This window comes from Gavia stellata, chromosome Z, assembly GCF_030936135.1.
Source record: "Gavia stellata isolate bGavSte3 chromosome Z, bGavSte3.hap2, whole genome shotgun sequence".
Taxonomy (NCBI): Eukaryota; Metazoa; Chordata; class Aves; order Gaviiformes; family Gaviidae; genus Gavia; species Gavia stellata.
Window position 1 is genome coordinate 12442161 of NC_082637.1, and position 20081 is coordinate 12462241.

The window sequence follows — 20081 nt, forward strand, 5'->3', positions numbered from 1 at the left end:
CCCAAACAAAACAGTTTATGACGATACAGATTTACATAACAGAGACAGCAAATTGAAAAATGTACAGTCTATTTCATGTTATTGCACTCACTTTTTTATAATATACAAGGCGTATTAAACAGTTTTCATTAAAAGAAGTTTTATTTATATAAATAAAAGTGTAAATATACAATATCATACAAGAAGTGTATCGGCCTAACACACAAAACCTACCTAGAGTGGTATCCCAGTTTCTCACATTATCTAGTCTACTCCTCATCAATATTGCCACGTATACACTTATATCCCCTAAATGTAGAAGCAAGTAAACATTCCCATCTGGGAACAGTTCCTTCAGATTTTGACAAGAACCACTGCAGAACATTAACTAAGGTTAATTTTAAGTGAGGGTCATTAGAAAATATGAATCACTCAATAGTTTATTAATACTTATCTGTCCTCATATTTTATTGTTTTTAGCAAGAAAATGATCCCTAATTTAGGCCTAATCTCACAGTTTTTAATACAGATGCAGTTCCCACAGAAGCTGGAAAGAGCTTCCAGGTACAAAATATTGCAGAATATGCAATGGTACTATCGCACCAGAGCCCACTCCCATATTCAGGATGTGTGCCCTGAGGTGCCCCACGCCTGGAAGTGGCAAAGCCCTCCACCAGGCCTTCTCCATCCAGGAGCAAATTCACCTTATCTGGAATGCTTTCAGGTCCCTGGTGGAGAGTTATGGGCCAAGTCCATAATTTCATCCCGATTTTTTGGTATTCCAAGATGCAGCTGCAAATCTCTGGAGAGTCACTGCTCTCCTAGAGCTTGGCCAATCCTCCAGCATGGCAAAGAATCACCGTGGGGACCAATATGCAAACAGCAAGGCCAAAAATGCTCGTGAACCTACTGAATACTGATGAATTAATGCAAACGCCCTCTGTCATTTTGGTGCAACCAGGCTCTCAGAAAAATAACATTTACTTTGCCAGGTCCATAACCAAAGGTTCACTACATCTGTTTGGTCTACCCATCCTGTTTGTAATAAAGCAGACCCATGTTGCATAAATCCTGGGGCTTTTATGGGCAATGTCACCCCAACAGAGACATCAGGAAATGCTACCGTAATCGTATAAACACTGGCAGCATCAGTAAAGATGTTTCTTGTCCTTTCACAAAAAAACCCAAATGTATTTTCAGGAACAGAAACAATCAGGGTTAAATCCTATTCTTTTTCTTGCTGTAGTGTTAGTAGAAACGTGTATCATTCTACTCATAGTAACTATCAGACTTAAAACATTAAACCTATCTTTTAAATTATAGGCACTACTGAATCACACACAAAAATCCCCACCTCTGTTGCTGTTACTCAGCAAACACATATCTACGTGCATGTAAAATAAAATACTGAACAGTATTTGATTACTGAAAAATAAAAGCCTCCTAAATCACTCACAATAAACAGTACCTGCAAATAAGCATCTGAAAATATTCACCACATATCATCTTAAGACACCTCAAATTAAGTTTAATTTACAAAATGAAGACTTTACCTTTGAGCTCACACCGGTTTAGGAGTGAGGGAGACACACGCCTCCCTGAGTTGGAACCTCCAAAATTTTAAACTGTGGACTGAAAAAAAAATGCCATTTCCTAAAACACAATTGTGATTTACCACATTAAAGTAGCAAAAAGTCAGTACTGCACTTGAACGTATTATATGTATACAGGTATGTATTCACTACGCTGCATTAAATTCCACATGCATTTTATGTATCTATTATACATGCTATTACAGTCAGATTTTGGTCATTCCTGAACAAGGCCTCACCATTTAATTGTCATTGCCAAATGCCTTCTCCCTGTTTTTCAGCAAATATGCAGGGGTAACCTCTTTTATCCCAGCACAGGCCTGCAACCTCAGTGTGGTCCTCTGACCCCAAGTGCTGCATCCTCCTGAAGCCGCTCCCACCACGGAGGTGACCAGAGCCAAGGACCCGTCCCAACAGAGCGGCTGAGCTTCGGGGTCACAGGGCACCCAACTCCACAGTCATTTCACAGCACTGAACCTGAATTAGTTTCAACAGAAATCCTGCAGGCAAAGCAGCTGTAGGACTACGTACAGTATTGCCTTTCCTTCAGCCAAAAGCTGCATCTCTCCCTGGATTCACATGCTAATATGTCACCGAAAAAGAATGAAATCTATTCATTTTTAGGCAAACATTGCACAGCTTTTCTCCTCGCCTGGTCTTGGGTTGCCTTGCAGAACTGAATTTTCCTCTGCGCATCACGAGTTGCAGCCTAAGGAAGCTGTCACAGAAATGAACCAAGTGCTCCACTAACCTAGAAGCAATTGCTCCAAGCACTGTTGAATAAATATAAATAACCTGAACTATAGTACGATCTTGGGGTAGGGCCAAGCGACAAGCCCAGACCTTTTTTTAACAGCTATGCAATGTCTTGGCTCACTATAAACGTAGGCAGCACTTCAGATTTGGACCAGCTCCAGGCTGAGAGCTCTTCACCCTGGGCACGCTGGCTGTGAGCAGTCTCCAGCCTAACGTGACAAACAACCTGAGCACTCTGGAACAAACAACTTGTTCTCAGCTGATAAGGACACTGGCCCATTTCCTCCTGTGTCTCTTTTATGTTCTTTAGCTATCCCAGATGTAGGAAGAGAAATAACAGAGTCTAATCTCTTGCACCCATACACTCTCCTCCCAACACAGCAGATTATAAATAACACTCACCAGCGTGGCCCGCTACTGATACCTCTACCATGAGTAGAGGTGAGAAAATCCAAATGAAGCGCCTGTGGCATTGCAACCCTTTCAGTTTTGCTGTATCTAACACCGTGGTTTCTCCCATCTACACAAACAGTTTTCGGTTTCAACATCCAGAACCCTCAGCATCAGCCGGTTCCTGACACAGCTGGGCGCACTGGCATCACCCCCTCACCCACTCTCACACAAGCAAAAATAAATACTGCACAGGAGAAGACAAAAAAGCGTGATTAAAAGCCACCACAAATATGGCCAGTTCAGATTTAATCTGTTATAATCCCCATATTTAGACTACCATTTTCCAGCTTGAGTGTTTCAAGTCAGGCAGCCTTAAACCTCCTGCAGCCAAATAAAAGCAGCCTGGCTTTCAGACGTATTTAGCGATCGCTAAAGTCTGTGGGATCTGCAAGTGCTCAGCACCTGAAATTATCCCTCTTTTAAAAATATATATATTTTAAAGGTGCCTAACATCAGAAGCCTAAATTTGAAAATTCAGACCCTGACTTTTATCACTCCCATTTTAATCACAACTAACAACTCAGTCTATACCTTGGTGGATAAGCACCTATTATTTGGACATGATTTTCTTGCACACAGATTTCCACTGCATTAATGCCAAGTGCTTTCAGGTACAAGTTGCACCTAAGAGCAGATTCAGTTGCGGTGGATGCTGAGTTAGTTCATCACTTTTAAGAGGATTTTTCAGCTTTGCAATAAAATGCTCATGTTTCAGGCATAAAAGTTGTGCAAAATTATACTCTTTCGTCGTGCATTTTTCGCAAAACTGCACTTACAAGAATAAAGTGAGATTGTTCCAGACATTCTCTTATTACAACAAAAAAAGGGCCAGACCCTAAGTCATTGTCCTGAAGTCTTATTACGGCTAAGTGAAATAGTACAGTCTAAATACCCATCCTTGTCAACAGGATGGCAACCAACAAGTTATACTTCCAACGCTCTGCAGATACTAAAAATATCAGGGACAGGCACAGTGTTATTTATCTCAGTCAAATACTTTAAACTAAACCCAGGAGAGGTCTTGAAGTTCCATTAAAACTGCCACATAATACAAAAATGCCTCTAACATTTGGCTTCCTTCATCCTCAATAATTAGGTGAGATTTTATGATGTTCATCACATGCTTGCTCAGTGGTTCTCGAAGGCTCTTAGCACCTCTCTGTAGAGCATTAAGACACTTCTGTGTGGCTTTAGAAACAAAGACAGCTTGTAGCCAGTTTTAATGTTTTGTCTTTAGCAAGTGTGATTAGATGTAGCACTTCCATCATACTGAAGTTCTGTGTTTTCTGATCAGTAACTGAACAGGACCCTCTGGCACAGATTTAATAATGTTCCAGGCGTCGTAATGCATGAGGCCAAGTAATGATTTTCCACTAACAGCAAGAATTTCATCTCCAGTTTCTATGTTTCCAGACTGCTCCGCAGCACCACCTAGGAGCAAAAAGGGAAAAAAGTCAGTGTAAATAAATAAAAAATAAGTAAACCCACAAAAATTTGCTTTCCATTGTGAAGAACAGCAAATAAACCATTCTTCCAACAGTGGCAATTTCAGTATAAGTCACTTATGTTCAGCTCAGCTTTAGCAATCTATCCCATGCTGCATCTCACAGAAAATGTTATTTTAGCCAAGATAAATCCTTGTTCTCAGAAAAAAAAATCTGTTTTTGCAGGAAGCAGCACAAGTGCATGAAATATGCTGTAAGTTATCTCTGTAGCTGTAAGCTGTAAGCTGGCTGATAAAATAAAGATACAGGTTGTATGTGGCGTGCAGGTATTTTCTCAAATGGAACTTTAACATGGGAATAAGCAGATAATGCAGTAGATTGTAAAACCCAGATAACAGGGATGAACAAACCAAACATGTGTAGCAAACTTAGGACAAACACACCAGACACAGAAACAGCTCCTAGAGAGGGGCACACCCTTCACTACTGATGAAAGCGTGTTTTCTGTAATGATAATTTAACTAATATCAACCATCATGGGCAAGAGAGGGGAAAAGGACTGTATCTAAGGATATAAACTAATGACCTCAAAAATTAAACATGCTCTTTACCCTCAGAAGCAATTCTAAACAGGGGAAAACAAACTCACACACAGAAATTGATAAGCAATTCAGGAAATATCAGTTTGATTTTTCTCCTTAACAAGAGAATAAACCACTGAAAAGTAATCCTGTAAAAATGCTGTGCACCTGCAGCTTCACTGAGATTTTCAGCTTCCTTTATAAAGTGCTATATTTTTCACTAAACTGAATCTCAGACTAAGACATATTAAAATTACAGCATAGTTCTGGGATTGGTTTCCTTTCTAGACACAGTTCATTTAAGTTTAACTACCTGCTGACAAACAAAGCATCCAAGAGTGGCAGTTTTTGAATATGAACATCACATATTCTTGGTGAAAGCTAATACTGATACCTAACAAAAAACCTAACAAAGACAAAAAAAAGGTAAAAATAATAATTGAGTATAATGCAGGATGGTGCTTTGAAACCACGCTGCTTATCTGCACTGTGCTTCTCTTAGAAAAGAGAATCAGGTAAGGCATGAACTTCTCAAACCGTTACATACGATATTGCTGCTGTAATTTAATGTCTAGAATAGCGGACAAGGCCAGGAAGGAACTGCATCATATTTAGTAAATCAGATTGCTCCACAAACGTTTACTAGCAGACGCAATCCCTAACCATTCCCAGGAGTGGTTTTTTTACTGACTACTTTGGCTAGGAAGTGCTAATAAACAAGGGCCACAAAAACCACCCTTGCTTCAAAAAAAAAATTGAGTCCAAGAATTATAATGTCTGTACAATGCACAAAAGGAAAACTGGGATAATATCCACTGCATGCTTGTAGTACCCTTAAATATTCTTTTTACAAGCAAGGGCCTGTCTCCAGCAATGGAAGCTTTTCCACCATCAAGACTGAATCCCAAGCCAGCAGAGGTTTTCAATAATTCAACGCAGATGACATCATTCATATCCAGGTTTGGATCTGTAACAGAATATACACAGCATCTTGTTATGCAGTTAACAGTAAATTGCAAGTTGTGTTTGGTTGGTTTTGATTTTGCTGCAGTGACAAAGCAATTCAGGGTTCAGTTCATATTCAAACCAGAACATGTTGTCACCCAGTTTCTCAGAAGTGAATGTGTATTATTGCAGGTGTGAAGGGGAGACAGTACAAAATGCATTTACACACAGAGACATTTTCATTTTGCATGTTCAACAAAAAACTGCCAAGGCTTTTTTTTTTGCAAAATTAAAGCTTAGCAAACTTAGCTAAGACTCTAAACATCAACAAAATAACTGAAAAATTACAAAAACGGTGAGTGGAGAGCATTTATTTTTCTTTCATTTTTTCCCACTTGCTTATTCAGTGAGCCACATCTTTTTAAATAACAGTAATGAATGGAACATTACATTAAACAAACATGTTCTATCCTCTTAAGGAAAAGTCTGTAATCACTCACTAGTGTGAATAATTGTTTCTGGTCTCATACCTATGAAAATAACCATAATTACCTGTAGGTGCATCCTGCCTCCTACATAGCTGACATTTTTAGAGTGCAATATTGCTGTAGCTGACGTAAAATACGATTTTGATTGGGAGGAAATAAATCTACAGTTTTGGAGAACAGGACCCTCTTTGCCCCATGTGAATGTAAAAATTATGCAGTCCGTATTATCACAAATTACCGCTACCGTTATCTCAAACAACTTTAATTGTTATCTACAACATTTGAAGATGTGCTTTGCCTCACAGGATGGAATTGTATTAATAACCCAATACTGTATTGTTATGAGATAATGTTGCCCCCTAGTGCCTGCACCCAGCAAATACTCTGCATTTGCCGACGTGCAAGACACAGGGAGTATGGGGTAGAAAGGGATTCTGAAGTAATTACATATATTATATCCATGGGAGCAATTCCAGAAAGGCTGATCCATTCATTTACAGAGTGCTTCCTATTTCTTTTAAGCTGTATTAAAAAGCTGTACTGTAAAACCCAGTGAAAGCATAAAACAATAAAAACTGCTACAGAAAAAAAACCCACCCAACCCACTAACGATTACAGCCAACGGGTTAAAAATAGGTGAGCGGCAGCTCCGTGTCCTGGTTTTGCAGTGGTCTGAGCTGAGCCAGTATTAGAAGCCGCATCACCACATCTCTCAGCAATAAACTGTAACCACTGCTCACTCCCTCCCAGGGACACTGCAGCAGCGCAGGACTGAAGCAGGTCATCCCATGCTCCCAAAGCAGCAGCATACAGACAGGTACTAAAGTCTTATGAGGAACGGCTGAGGGAACTGGGGTTGTTTAGTCTGGAGAAAAGGAGGCTCAGGGGAGACCTTATTGCCCTCTACAACTACCTGAAAGGGGGCTGTGGTGAGATGGGTGTTGGTCTCTTCTCCCACGTAACTAATGATAGAATGAGAGGAAATGGCCTCAAGTTGTGCCAGGAGAGGTTTAGACTAGATCTTAGGAAACTTTTCTTTACTGAGAGAGTGGTGAAGCATTGTAACAGGCTGCCCAGGGAGGTGGTGGAGTCACCGTCACTGGAAGTGTTCAAAAAACATGTAGACATGGCCACGGTTTAGTGGGCATGGTGGTGTTGGATTGATGGTTGGACTTGATGATCTTAAAGGTCTTCTCCAACCTTAATGGTTCTGTGATTCTGTAAAGGGGTTTGTGCCTTAATTGTACAAAAAAAAATTGAGAGATCTATTTGTAACAGCCCAAGTGCAGCCTTCACACTGAAATGCTGTCTTTTTCCCAAACAGGAACTTACCATTCCATTGATACATTTCCACTTAAACCATTTATCCGTAGTTTCCTATGTGATGGCTGACTTGGATTTGGCTTAGCTCCATTTACTGTAATATCAAAACAATTTTTTCTATGTTTTTAGTAGAAACAGTATGAAATCTGCCATTACAAAGAGCAAGATCAGTCCCTATGCATAACAAACTGCAGGGCTTGGGGTTTTCTTTGAGGTTGGTGTTTGGTTTTTTGGGTTTTTTTGGTTGTTTGCTTTCTTGCACTGACTACTGTTATTACTTAAAAGGAGTTTATCCTGGATTGGAAGAATATGTGGAATCACTAACTTTAGTATAAATTGGATTAGGCCCTAAATGTCCTTCTAAGTTTCTGCCTAGCTATGATATTTAAAAAAAAAAAACAAAACCCAAACTGTGTTTAGGCTCCAAAGAGAACAAATAAAATTTAAAAGTAATTTAATTTGCTCCTTTCAATCTCATAAGGCACAGATGCTTTTAATCTAAAACATACTGACATTTTTCCCTTCAGTCTGCTCTGCAAGGGAATCCTTCCAACTGTTATTGGACAAAGATCATACCTGTTCCTATTTTCATGGAAACATCCTTTCCAGACTCCACACATTTTCTGCCAGTAGCTGGTATCTCAGGTCTGGAGGAATTGTTCGCTTTGTCTCCTTCCTTCTGGATGACAATGACTGCATATTTGTGTAGTCTTGCCTGATGAAGAGCATTCAGGACATCCCCATGGACTGAGCTCGCCAGAGACTTGCCATTGATTGACAGAACAAGATCTCCTCGATGAATAGTACCTTCTTGAGATGCCACTCCCTTTGAAAACACTCTGTGGACCTACAAGAAAGATTTTAACTTAGGATGCTTTAACCTCATGACCACACATCGTGCTCTACAGGCCAAGGTGAACACGGAGTTCCTACCAAAGTTTGCAATCAGTGCCCACTTGCCTGGATATCAAGCACGCAACATTTACTCCAACGAACACCCTCAAATGCTAAGGCCTAAGTGACTGGACAAGAACTGCAGTTAGGGATGGGGGGAAAGTAGAGGAAAAAATGCTATTATTGAATGGTCATTTCTAAGCCAAAGACGACCAAAACCAGCTAGAGTATGTAGTATCAAAAATCACTTATGCTTTTACTGAACTCCTCAAAGGTTTTCAATTAACATACTTCCAAGTAACACACAGGTTAAATCCACATCCACGCTACAGCAAACACCAAGAACAACATTGCGGTGTGCGATACCCACTCCCCAAATTCTCACTGCCTGGGACATGCATCCTGTGCCGTTTTCAAATGCACACTTCTAAGCAGTGCACAGCATCTATGCAAAGAAAGGCTCCGACTTACTGCAACTGTACAAGCATTTAATTGTTCGTCTCAATTTGGCTGATCAAAATACCATGCAAATAGATGCAAAGGGATGATTTAGTGGCTTGAAATGCTTTTTTTTCTAGAGAAAAAAATACTCTATTCAGAGTGGATTAAACTTCGAGTAAACTCCAGCAAGCGCAGCTGAGATTTATATGTGTGCCATTGACTAAAAGACTCAAGACCCAGTATTTAAAGACTTGCCTATCAGGCACTGTAAGTTTAGCAGCCAGAATATGGTTTCCCATGCACACAGTTCTAGGTCCGCTGGGCAAAGGTTCAGGGCAGCAAATCTGTGGACACAATTCTGCATGGCATTTTCTCTAGGAATTTATCTTAATACCCAGACCAACAGCGAGGACTCAGAAGCCTTTTGGCTCCTGCTCCCTCTCATTGCAGGGCCATGCTGAGATGCACACCTGCCACAACCCTACAGATCCAGGGAGATAAATTTCCAGCTAGGCTAAGCAGGCATTCAAAGCTGGAGTAACAGCCTCAATGACAGATGTAGACAACCAAATGCAAGAGGTAAGTGGAATACGAGGGTCATGTCCAAAACATCTGCTGCCTTTCCTCACATGCTCAGCTTCTCAGTACCTTGAAGCTCACTAGGCATTTTTATCTCTGCACAAGTGTGGGCAGAACAGCCCATCTAAGCAGCTCAGCACCCAACGCCAACCCTAAATCGATCTGGGACCCAGAATCCCAGTAGGTCAAGGACATTAAAATGTTCCCCACGTGAGAAACATGCTTTACACACACTGAACAAAGAGGATTTGGAAAGAGCAGGAGCTGATGCTCTTTTGGTCTCATGGCTAATGCCATTCAGGAGAAAGACTTCATCAGCTACTCAGCCTGAGAGCTCAAGATCATATTTTTAGCTAGTGTCCCAGTCTCCAGGTGAGGAGCTCTCTGAGGTGGGACACTGTCGAGCCTTCCCCTTGCTCCCAGCTGACACTGCAAGTGTTTTGGCCAAAGACAGAGAACAGAATCTTTGCAGTGGGAGAAGTAGAGTTCATTCCCTAGACTGTAACCGTATTCAAACTCAATGATTGCTTAATGTAAAATAAATTTACTTATATTGGTCTTGTCTAAGAGCAAAATCCAGAACATTCCTGCAAGGGCTGCTGCAGACCTCAAGGATTGGGGACATACCCTTCTTCTAATCTGAGCACTTAATGGATCTCTCTCTTTCAGGGCAGAATTTAAATGTGTACCTTGTGTAAAGAAACTGTCACACAGGACACCGGTTGTCTTCGATTTTTCTGTTTCACTGATCTGTTTTTGAACAGTATGTAAGAAGTTGCTTGGTATCACTTAATGGCACACTGTATCTTTGGTTCAGAATGCCGTGTAAGAGTTTTTATAAAAAACCCAAACAAACACAACAACAACCCTCATTTACTGACCACCCACAGGTCTTAATAACAGCAAAATAAATTTGTGATGTGGAATTCGGAATGTTTACTGAAGTCTGAAACAGTCACTCAGGATTTGCAAAATCCTTCAAAAACATTGCTGCGTAGAGTTTACTTTTAAGGGCTGAAAATCTCCCCTAAAAGACTGCATGCAATGCAACTGCATGCAGAATTTTATTTACATGCATAGGATTTAGAACTAGCTGATCCCATCCACTAACAGACTGAAAACATAATTGGCATCCATCTCCAATAATAAAAATTACGCTTCCCAGACACTCTGTGATTTCAGTAGCAGATGGTATGCAACCGCCTCTGAGAGACACTGTTTTATGACTGTGAATGACTTGCAGTGAGTCTTGATAAATGAGCACTTGATCTCATCGCCTGCTTTAAAGTGAGCTTTGCAAAAAAATGACTTGCAGCCATCACTTACTGTGACTGATTTCTGTTCCAGATCTATTCCTCCAGCAACACTAAATCCCAGGCCAGCTCCTTCTTCTTTGTGCAAGACTACAAAGTATGTGTCTTCTTTGCTCTAGCAGAAAAATGGAGGTGGAGGGGAAGGGGAAGGAGAAGAAAAACAAAACCAAAAATCAAGACCAAGTTCCCGCACAAATGACAAATTCCCAGTACCCTCAGATTATGGCACGTGAAAAAAGCAACTCAATGAATTGAAACTGAGACATTAAATGCGTTTCTGTTGATGCTACACATGAGTAGCAGCCATTTAGGAGAACTCAGGTGACAACAAAGGTTTCTTCAGTCAAGTCAAGGCTAGAAAGCGAAGTCAAAATGAGGATAATGGAAGGGTATTAAACCTTGGGCAGCCTAATTTTCACAGGCGGTAATCAACTCTGCGTTGCTCGACATTTTGCCGTCAAAACTCAAGAGTTCCCATACACCTTTATGGACCAAGAACTGTACTTTCCAGGGTATTACGAACACTTTTGTTATCCCATTTCTCCTTCCTCTTGAAAGGCAGTTACAAAGATGTAATGCAGGGCAGTTGCATCAACCTCTTCTCAGCACTGCTGGACAATCTTGCAAGGGGCAGTGGCTACAAACTGAAGCTTGGGAAGGTTAGATGGGACAGCAGGAAAAACTGTTTCACTTGGGAGATGAAAGTAAGGAGCCTGCTAGTGATCTGAATGGGACTAAGCTGTGCTGTTGTGGAAATGTGAACATCTAGCACAGGAAAGGGACTGGTGCAGGTCTGCACCAAGGCTGAACTTGGCTCCAGACCAGAACAAAGGTGTAAAGCTGCTTTCTTCGAAGTGACGGCCTGCTGCCAAAACACAGAATTTGCCATGAGAGCAAAGCAGACCTGTCCAGCCAGTCTGGTGCTGTCCTCTGAACAGTTATTACAACAAAACCAGACGCTGTTACAGAGACCACAATTTGCGGTGTAAGGGAGACTATAGGCAGGCATCTGGTGGAGCAAGGGGATAGTAATCATCTGTGGGGCAGAGCATCAGAAGTTGGGAGTAGAAAGCAGGTCTCTCAGCTTTTCCCTGGGATCCCATCCAACATCAGTCATTTCCAGAAACTGCCAACACTAAAATTAATGGCACGTCATTAGAAACCAACCTCTTAATCTATTTAGCATTAAATGACATACTTAGTTCACTTAACTCAACATTTTAACTCAGCATTTGCCTTTTAATTTTGTTTCAAAAGGCACAGGGAACCACAGATTATTATAGTTTTTCAGTGAAACAACAGTCAAATTCTTGGCCTCATTGTGTGCTTTTTTGCCAAATAGTGGCCCTGGAAGATTTTCTGTGTTAGAGGCACCCCTGCAATGCACAGAGCCAATGTCAGAAACTGGTGTCACCCTGCTCCACATCACTGATGCATCAGCGTTCGAGGAGAGAGGAGCAGTCAGGGCTGAACATCCTAGTCCACAGTCTTTTATAGATGTTAAGACCCTTCTCACCTGTAGTCAAGTGAGAACACCTTTATCTTAGGCTAGAAATAATAAAATCAGTTAAGTATCTAGGCTAGCCCCTTTCAAGGTGCAGTGAGGGTAATGGAAACATACTCCTATCTTTGACTGTTAAGTACCATAGCAACCCTTTTTGTTTAAGAGTTCAGGTTCTTTCCAACCCTTGCTACCACACTTAATTTGCTTACACTGGCAAAGAAAAAAAAAAAAAATGTCAGAGGCTCAGACATTAGAGGGTTGTGCGAGGACTACACGTCCTGGGCCAGTCAGCAACACAGTCTGAACCCTGGCTTCCCATTGCTGCGGTCGTGCGTTTCCTCCCTCCCCAGCTCTCAATGCTGTCCTCAGCCAGCACCTGTACTATGGGGCTCAGAGACCTGGCTATGGATGCATATTGCTTTACTTGGCCACACAGTGGACACACAAGGCCTCCTGCTGTGATCACCTCTGTTTAGCCTGTTAGCCAAAGATCGTTGGTCATAGAGATTTAAACAAGAAAATGCCCATATTTTATTTATTTTTTTGTATTAGTAGCAATTATTAAATACTAGCAGTAAATTCAGCACTGTTCAGAGCAAAAGATGATGACAAACTCTTCCTGGGGAAGCTCTCAGTCTGAATCAGGCAGTCCATCTCATTTTTCAGCAATTGCGTAACTATAAAGAACTGTCCTATGGTACACTTAAATCCAGCATTTGACTAGCATAAAATTTTCCAGCGTACGTGCCATACTGGGCTTAAATATGGATAAGAAACTATGCAGACAAGGACTGCATTCCAAAAAGCATTCAGCTTTATAAATATTTGTGTTCTCAGACTTTGAAAAGTGGCATAAATAAATAATCTCTCCAAGACCCCATGCAAAATACTTTAAAGAACACTTAATTACCTCTGGCCAGAAGCACAAGCCAATCCTAATTTTAACAGTAAACCTACCAAACCCTGTCAGCTCGCAAAGCTCTTGGGACTTGCAAGCTTTAGCTATGCTGTCCCTGGAAGGAGGTAAAGCTGGGTATTTTGGGGAGGTATTTTGGTTCACCCTCAGCCTGTCCTATGTTTGAAATAGCAACCTTTGTTAATAAGATTCACGAACGCTCTAAATGCAGCTCAGCCAGCAGTTATGCAGACCAGATGGCAGTTTCCCCTCCAGTGCTGTCATTATTTTATCAACTTCTGTTCTGATTTAAAAAAGATGTGCATGTATCCCAAAAACACAAACACAAACTCTGCAAACAGGGAAGTAATGTTCTGGCAATCATTTAACTTTGGAGGCCTTCTTTAAACACCTAGGTAATGGAACAGGTTATCTTAATGCAATAACCAGTTTACACAGAAGAGAGCAAAAAGGTCACAGGAGTCTCTTGCAAACCCTCCAGCAGCCGCTTGCTGGTGTTGCAAGCCACCAGTTCAGCATTAAACAAAATAAATTCAATTTCCGTGATCGCAGCATCTAGGCAGGTGCTTCCAGGCACAGAGAGGAGCAGAGCTTCCCTTGTGCGGTGGGTAAAGCAAGTCTGACCCAGATGGTTGGTGGAAAGTTAAATGCTGATATGCAATTATTGGCAAACTCAGGAGTTTCTCAGCTGTAATAATGACTCAAATGGAGGCATACTTCTCCACTTAAAATACATCTATTTATTGTGGCTCACAACTGCTTTTGCACTGGACAAACAATACCCTGTCTTATACAAAAGCCATTCAAATTTATTATGGGTTTATAGCAAGCATTCAAAAACCAGCATTAGTAAAACTACCATCAACTGTAACCTACCACAGGACTACTGGAGGACCTCTGAAACTGTTTGGAAGAGATTTTATCTGCCATTAAAAAAAGCCTTAAAAATACCATCAATAATCTAGTTTTATCTTCTGTTTTTTACCTTTACTTGTGCTTTGACTTCTTGGAGCATAGCAGCAACATCACATTTTGGTACTACCGCTGACAAAACAGATTGCAGTTTTTGCTGGTCCAGGGTTGAAACGAGCAGCTGATCCAAGCTAGAATGAACAGAAAAATATAAAAGACAGCTTTGTATTTCTAGACTGTGTAGAGATACATTTCAGGTATACAATGCAGGTTGTATTAGGCTAAACAATGAAGGGCCAGCTCATTAACAAGCAGAAATCTTGAAAACAGGTAAGGAACAGTGTGTGCTGGGAGAATGGGAAGGGGCAGAGAAGACAATTTAAGAATAACTCTGAAAAGCAGTCCCCATTCTGTTCCCCTCCTCCTTCCCCAATGGTTTTAGCAACAGACATTAACAAAAACAAGGAGACAGCTACATCTGAGGACTGCTTCTGGCAGGACAACAAGCCCATTTGTCACCGCAGGCTGCGCTGGCTGCCAGTGCTGCGCAGCCCCCCCTCCGGGCGGGCGGCAGACAGCGCCTGCTGCGCCATGACCTGGCCAAAAGCTGACCAAAACCAGCTAGAGGGGACACAGAAAAGGAGCCCGGGGCCGCCAGGACAAAGTGTTTCATCCCATACTGAAGCGCGGCCGCCACCGGACAGCAGCATGGCAGCTCCAAGCAGTCAAGAGAATGGCAACCCGAATCATGAGGGGAATGGGGGCCGGGGCCAAAGCCAAAATGTGCTTTGGGACAGACCTGGGGCAATGGGGAAGCTTTGCCTTGGGAGAGGCTTGAGGGGATGAAAACAAAACAGCGGTAGCAAAGCCGACACCAACCTGATGGACCAGCAGTTTTCTGAGCGCTCCCTGTCTGGAGAGCTGCCATGGGGCACGTCATCATCCGAGGCAGATCCCGGTGTCCCCGAGCCGCTGTCCCGAGGGCTGCTGGCACACATCCCCATCCCACCCGCCTCAGCAGGGCTGCAGTGGGCCGGCGGGGCTGCGTGGCTGCGGGCAGGCACGCCGAGGGCTCTGCGGGGCGTGATTTCCAGCTCAGTCTTGAAGCAGGCGGGCTGCGGTGGCCCCGAGAAGCCCTCCCCGCACAGCTTGTCCAGGTCGGGCATGCTGAGGGCCCTCAGCTCCCGCAGCCTGGAGCGGGACAGCGGCGGCCGCCCCAGGCCCCGGCTGCGGCGTGCCTGCGAGGCCGAGGGGTGAAAGGCAGCCGCACCTGCCCCGGCGCTGCCCTCCTCGCTCCTCTGGGGCTTTCCTTCCCCCTTGCCGCCCTCTGCCTCATGCGTGGGCTCTGCACTGGTGGGAGACTGGGCCGTGGCGTTGGCCGGGCTCGGGCTGCCGCCGTAGGAGCTCAAGCTGCGCCGCAAAGCCCGCGGCGTCTCGGCAGGGCTGGCTGCGGCAGCCATCCCGCCACACGACCTCCTGGCGAGAGGGGACCTCACAGCCGAGTGTATGTCGATGGCCTTCACAATGGGCCGGTCAAAATTGGCCAGGTTTTCAAAGGATTTGATCCTCTGTTTGACGGAGAAGGATGAGGTAGGTTCATGCGGCCAGTTCAGCTCATAGTAGTAGTAATTCCTCCTGAAGCTCCTCAGCTTATCGGTGGCAGGGCAGCTAATGTCGCTGGCTGAGAGGGACGTGTCATGGACCTTCTGGGTGCTTTTGGAGGCGTGAGCCTGTTCCTTCCCGCTCTGGCCATTCGCCAGGTTGAGATGGATCATCTTTAACATCCCCGCCGCCGCCTGGGGGTATTTCTCCTCTGCAGCGTGGCCCTGGGGTCCTTGCACGGGATGAACCCCTGCAACATGGCAGTCCTCCCTCAGGTGACCTGATAACTGGGCCGGCATCGAGTAAGTCCTCGTCACAGGTTTCGACAAGCCATAGAGATTTCTCTGTCCGGCGGTATCCACCTTTGAGAAATACTGCATGGTCCCCATCTCATCAGCCAGCCGAGGCACCTCTGCGTCCACCTCTTCTGTTTTCTCCAGCAATGGCAGCTGCAAAAACGATGCTGGTGAGGAAGAGGCAGAGGAGGAGGAGGAAGAGGATGATGAGGAGGAAAGCTTCACCTCAATGAAGGTGCGCTGGATCTCCTGCCCCTCCAGCTGCTCCTGCTGAACTGAGGGGGACCTCAATGAAGAAGAGCCTCCAGCAGACGGTCCTATGTTTTGCAGATCTAATTGCCTAATGTCATCTGCACTATAGATGCTCTTGATCGTGTTCAGGCCTGTTCCAGGGTTCTCAGTCCTCCCCTTCACATATTCAACTTTTGGTATCCCCTGAGGAGATGAAGTGACTTTAGACTGACTGTCTCTGGTTCTGAAATCATCCACCTTAACACCCTTACCCTGACACACCGCAGGCTGCATGGAAGCTTGCTTTTGTTTTGGCTTTCCCCATGCCTGCTGCAGGTCTGTTATCTCCCCACAGCCACTTTTCATTTCACCACTTGCTGTTGGGCTGCCGGTGCCATTCAGGACAGGCAGAAGTGAGTCTTCAGAAATGATCAGCAATGCTTTATTTTCTAGCTCTGACTTCAGAGTCCTTGAGGCTGCTGAAATGCTCTTGCCAGGATCTGGGTTTGCAGGTGAATTACGGGACAATGGTGTTTTCTTCCCCAGGAGTTTAGGCGACAGCTGTGGAGAAACAGAAATCCTTTTCTGATCAGCCCCACTGACTTTGGTAGGATTAATGCCAGAAGAATCCGAATTTGCCTTTGCTTTGCTTTTGATGGTGAATCCTTTTAGCTTTGGTCCTGCTTTGGCCTTGTGGTTATTTAAAAGTGTGTCCATTACACTTTTTTGTGCTATTCCCTTAGAATCCTGACAGGATTTTTTCTGCGAGGATGGGCTGTGCGGTACTGCAGCTCCTTTGCAGTGATTTGTGCCTGAGCTTTGGACTTTTCCATTTGAAGTCCTTCCTGAAGTCATAGAGTTAATTTTCTCATTTTTCCCTGGCAAGTCATGAGTTGTATTAGCCTTTGGATCTTTACATCTAGTGGGAAAAGGAGACCTGAGTGATATTGCTCTTGATGACGATGCATTCACGTGACTGCTGTCTGTTTTAGACAAGTTGGACAAACTGTTGGTTTCTTTCTTCATTAAGCAATAACTAACAGCGTGATTACAGTCATCAACCGCTGTTTCGCTTTCAGTTTTGGATCTCTGCTCATCACAACATCCTTCTTTCTCAAGCAAGTTGCTCTCCAAGCCATTGACATTTCTAGCAGAGCAAAAGCTTATCTTTTTGCAGTGCAGAGACCCCTCCTCTTCAATGGATTCACAACATTTCGTATGTCCGTTACTGTTCCCCAAACCCATCTGTTCTTCTGTACTTAAGGCACCATTGTTACAGAAAGAGTAAACTTCAGGGACACTGACTGAATTCTTTAGGATGTCTTTTTCCGGCAGGAAAACTGAGGAAGGAGAACACAAGGATGCAGAGGACACATCTGAACACTCTGAGGGACACGGAGTGGGACCACCGTGATCTTCCAAGCCTAGTTTGCTGATGCTTGTCTCCAGTGAGCCACACATTGCACAGCCCTCAGCAGTTTGCACACCTTTGCTGCCATAAGGGTACAGCGGGGACAGAGAGGATGAGCTTGTTACAGATGTGAGATGTTGCTCCTGTGCTGGCTTTTGTGGGTCATCGTTCATGCAACAAATCTCAATTTGCTCCTCATCTGACTCCACTGCAGTACAGACTGCAGGGGTGTTAGCAGCAGTGCACAGCCCAGGCAACACCTCATTAGCACTGTCAAAGGTTTCCGTGACAGACTCTGCGTCTGAGTGAGAATCCTCTGCAGCCCCATACATAGTCTTTGGAAACGGGTCGCTTGTCTTACCTTCCAGAGAGTTTGCTGTGGGCAACTCATCCTCATTTAAACTGCTAAAATTCCTAGAATAGTTATTTAAAGAGTTTTTATTCACAGTAAAAAGTTTGCCTGCATTAATGGAGTCCAACACGGACAGCCCCAAAACCCCTTGTGCATTAGCTCCGCAATTCACAGTTGTTTCCAGCAGCTCCCCCTTGGCTGGCCGTGGCTCAGATCCGGGACAGCCTTCGTCAGTCCCACAGCAGCACATCGTGGTGTACTCATCTCGGAGAGGGCTTTCTGCTCGCGACGGGGTGCGCGAAGCCCTGCTCTCGGGAGCGCCCATTTGGCTGAGCAAGTCATCGATATCAGTGATGGGGACGGCAGCGCAGTCCTCGGCGCGGCTGCTTTTCGTGGTACCTCTTTGCAGGTCTTTGCTCGTGGCATCAGGTGGCAGTGTTGTTCCCTCCACCGCACAGCCACCACCAGCATTTTGCAAACCTGCTCCTTCTCGCTTCCCAGCACTTGGTTCTTCTTCAGTTGCGAGGATGCCGTTGTCGTCGGCCTGATTTTGACCGTCTACCCCTGGAGACAGGATGAGGTTTGTAAATCTGCTGACAGCTGCATCATGATAAAATTAAATAAAAAAAGAAGCAAAAAGCTGTCAGATATAGGAACTCATATATAAAACACCAGGTTTTAGTACAAAAATAGACACCTGCGTAGTCAGACGACATGTTTTCCTTTTGCTCTGCACTCCTCCTCTTCTGTAATGATGTTTACAACAACTCAGATTAATCATAACCCTGTGTACTTGAGTAGCACACAGGAGGGAGCAATGCACTTATCCAAGGTGAGTAGTCATGATCTGTTTAATTCTCATCTTTTGAGATTTCAGCAGTCAAGCAGCCAACTACCAAAGTGTCAGCGTGCAGTTAAATCAGGCTGAGCAGTACCACTTCTCATTACTTGTTTGATCAAAGAAGTCTCCAATAGATTAGAGAGAGTACACAAAGCCCTGGCATAGCAAACAAAGGTGAAAAGGTAACACAGTGATGAGCTGTGCATAAATAATTTGACTCTGATCCTCTCGGCACTTCTGCAGGTGTTTACTGTGACACGCATGGGTGATGTTATACATCCATTAAGCATATGGGCTTTACAGGATTTCTGGCACAGACCTCTCCTTGTTTCCAATACATGTCTAACCCACTCTTGGGCAACATGCTGAGCTCCCTGTCACTGCTGCACTCCGACACATTCCCATTCACCCATTTCGACAGCTCTTCATTTTTCAGCATTTCAGCCCAAGCATATGCTTGCACCTTTCTACACTGCTTCTGGGACACGCATCCCCATTCAAGCTGCCTTTCAGAGGCCAGTTACTACCAGATGAAGCCCAGAGAGTGCATGGAGAAGGAGGGCTGTATTTACAGAGTCAGCACGCTTTCCTGCTCATTCAAACGTGCCAACACATCTCTCTAATGCTTGCACAAACCTGTGGGATTATCCACACCACTTAACTTGGGTACCCATGTTAAGAAGTGCAGATCCCTCCTGGAGTCAACAAGGGGGAAGACATGTCAGAAGAGCAATTTGAAGCAGCCAGGTGAGGATCTGAAGTACTGCCCTGCTGTAGCATGCTGGATCACACACTGAAAAGACCCTCTTCTCTGCCAGTGGAGCAGGACGAGGGGAAGGGGAATGCAGAAGAGTTGCCTGATAAAGGAGAGCCAATGTGGCCTGCCCCAATGTGATTAGTTTGCAAAAGCCACAGCAATCTAAGGAAAAAGGACAGGACTCTCTGCCAAGCCAGGAATTCCTTCAAGAACAACTTGAACTGAAGCATCTGGAAGCACTTGAGGCTCCCAGGTATTAATAGGTACACGAAGAAGATCATAAGCTAAACCGAAGGAAAATATTATGTTCTTCCTGAATTTGAAAAGTATGCTTTTCTTTTTCAAATGCTCATTTCCACACCAAATAATTTGTACAGTCTGTGGGGGATGCATATAGTGCTGTGGCAGCATAAATCAGCCCTGAGCAGAAACTAAGGAGGTATCAAATGTTTCAATTCAAACTAGAAAAC

At 43.9% G+C, this 20081-nt stretch overlaps 1 protein-coding gene across 1 annotated transcript in view; it reads right to left on the bottom strand.

Annotated features, from left to right (window-relative positions):
• The window catches only part of PDZD2 (PDZ domain containing 2), a 142214-nt gene continuing 122133 nt past the window's right edge, over window positions 1-20081 (bottom strand). Inside the window, exons 19-24 of the mRNA XM_059834322.1 lie at window positions 15001-18613; window positions 14195-14312; window positions 10803-10904; window positions 8139-8409; window positions 5639-5773; window positions 1-4211 (exon numbers count right to left, since the gene is read on the bottom strand). Coding sequence (XP_059690305.1) covers window positions 4045-4211; window positions 5639-5773; window positions 8139-8409; window positions 10803-10904; window positions 14195-14312; window positions 15001-18613 — 4406 coding nt within the window. The 3' untranslated portion in view covers window positions 1-4044. The remainder of the gene's footprint in view (window positions 4212-5638; window positions 5774-8138; window positions 8410-10802; window positions 10905-14194; window positions 14313-15000; window positions 18614-20081) is intronic.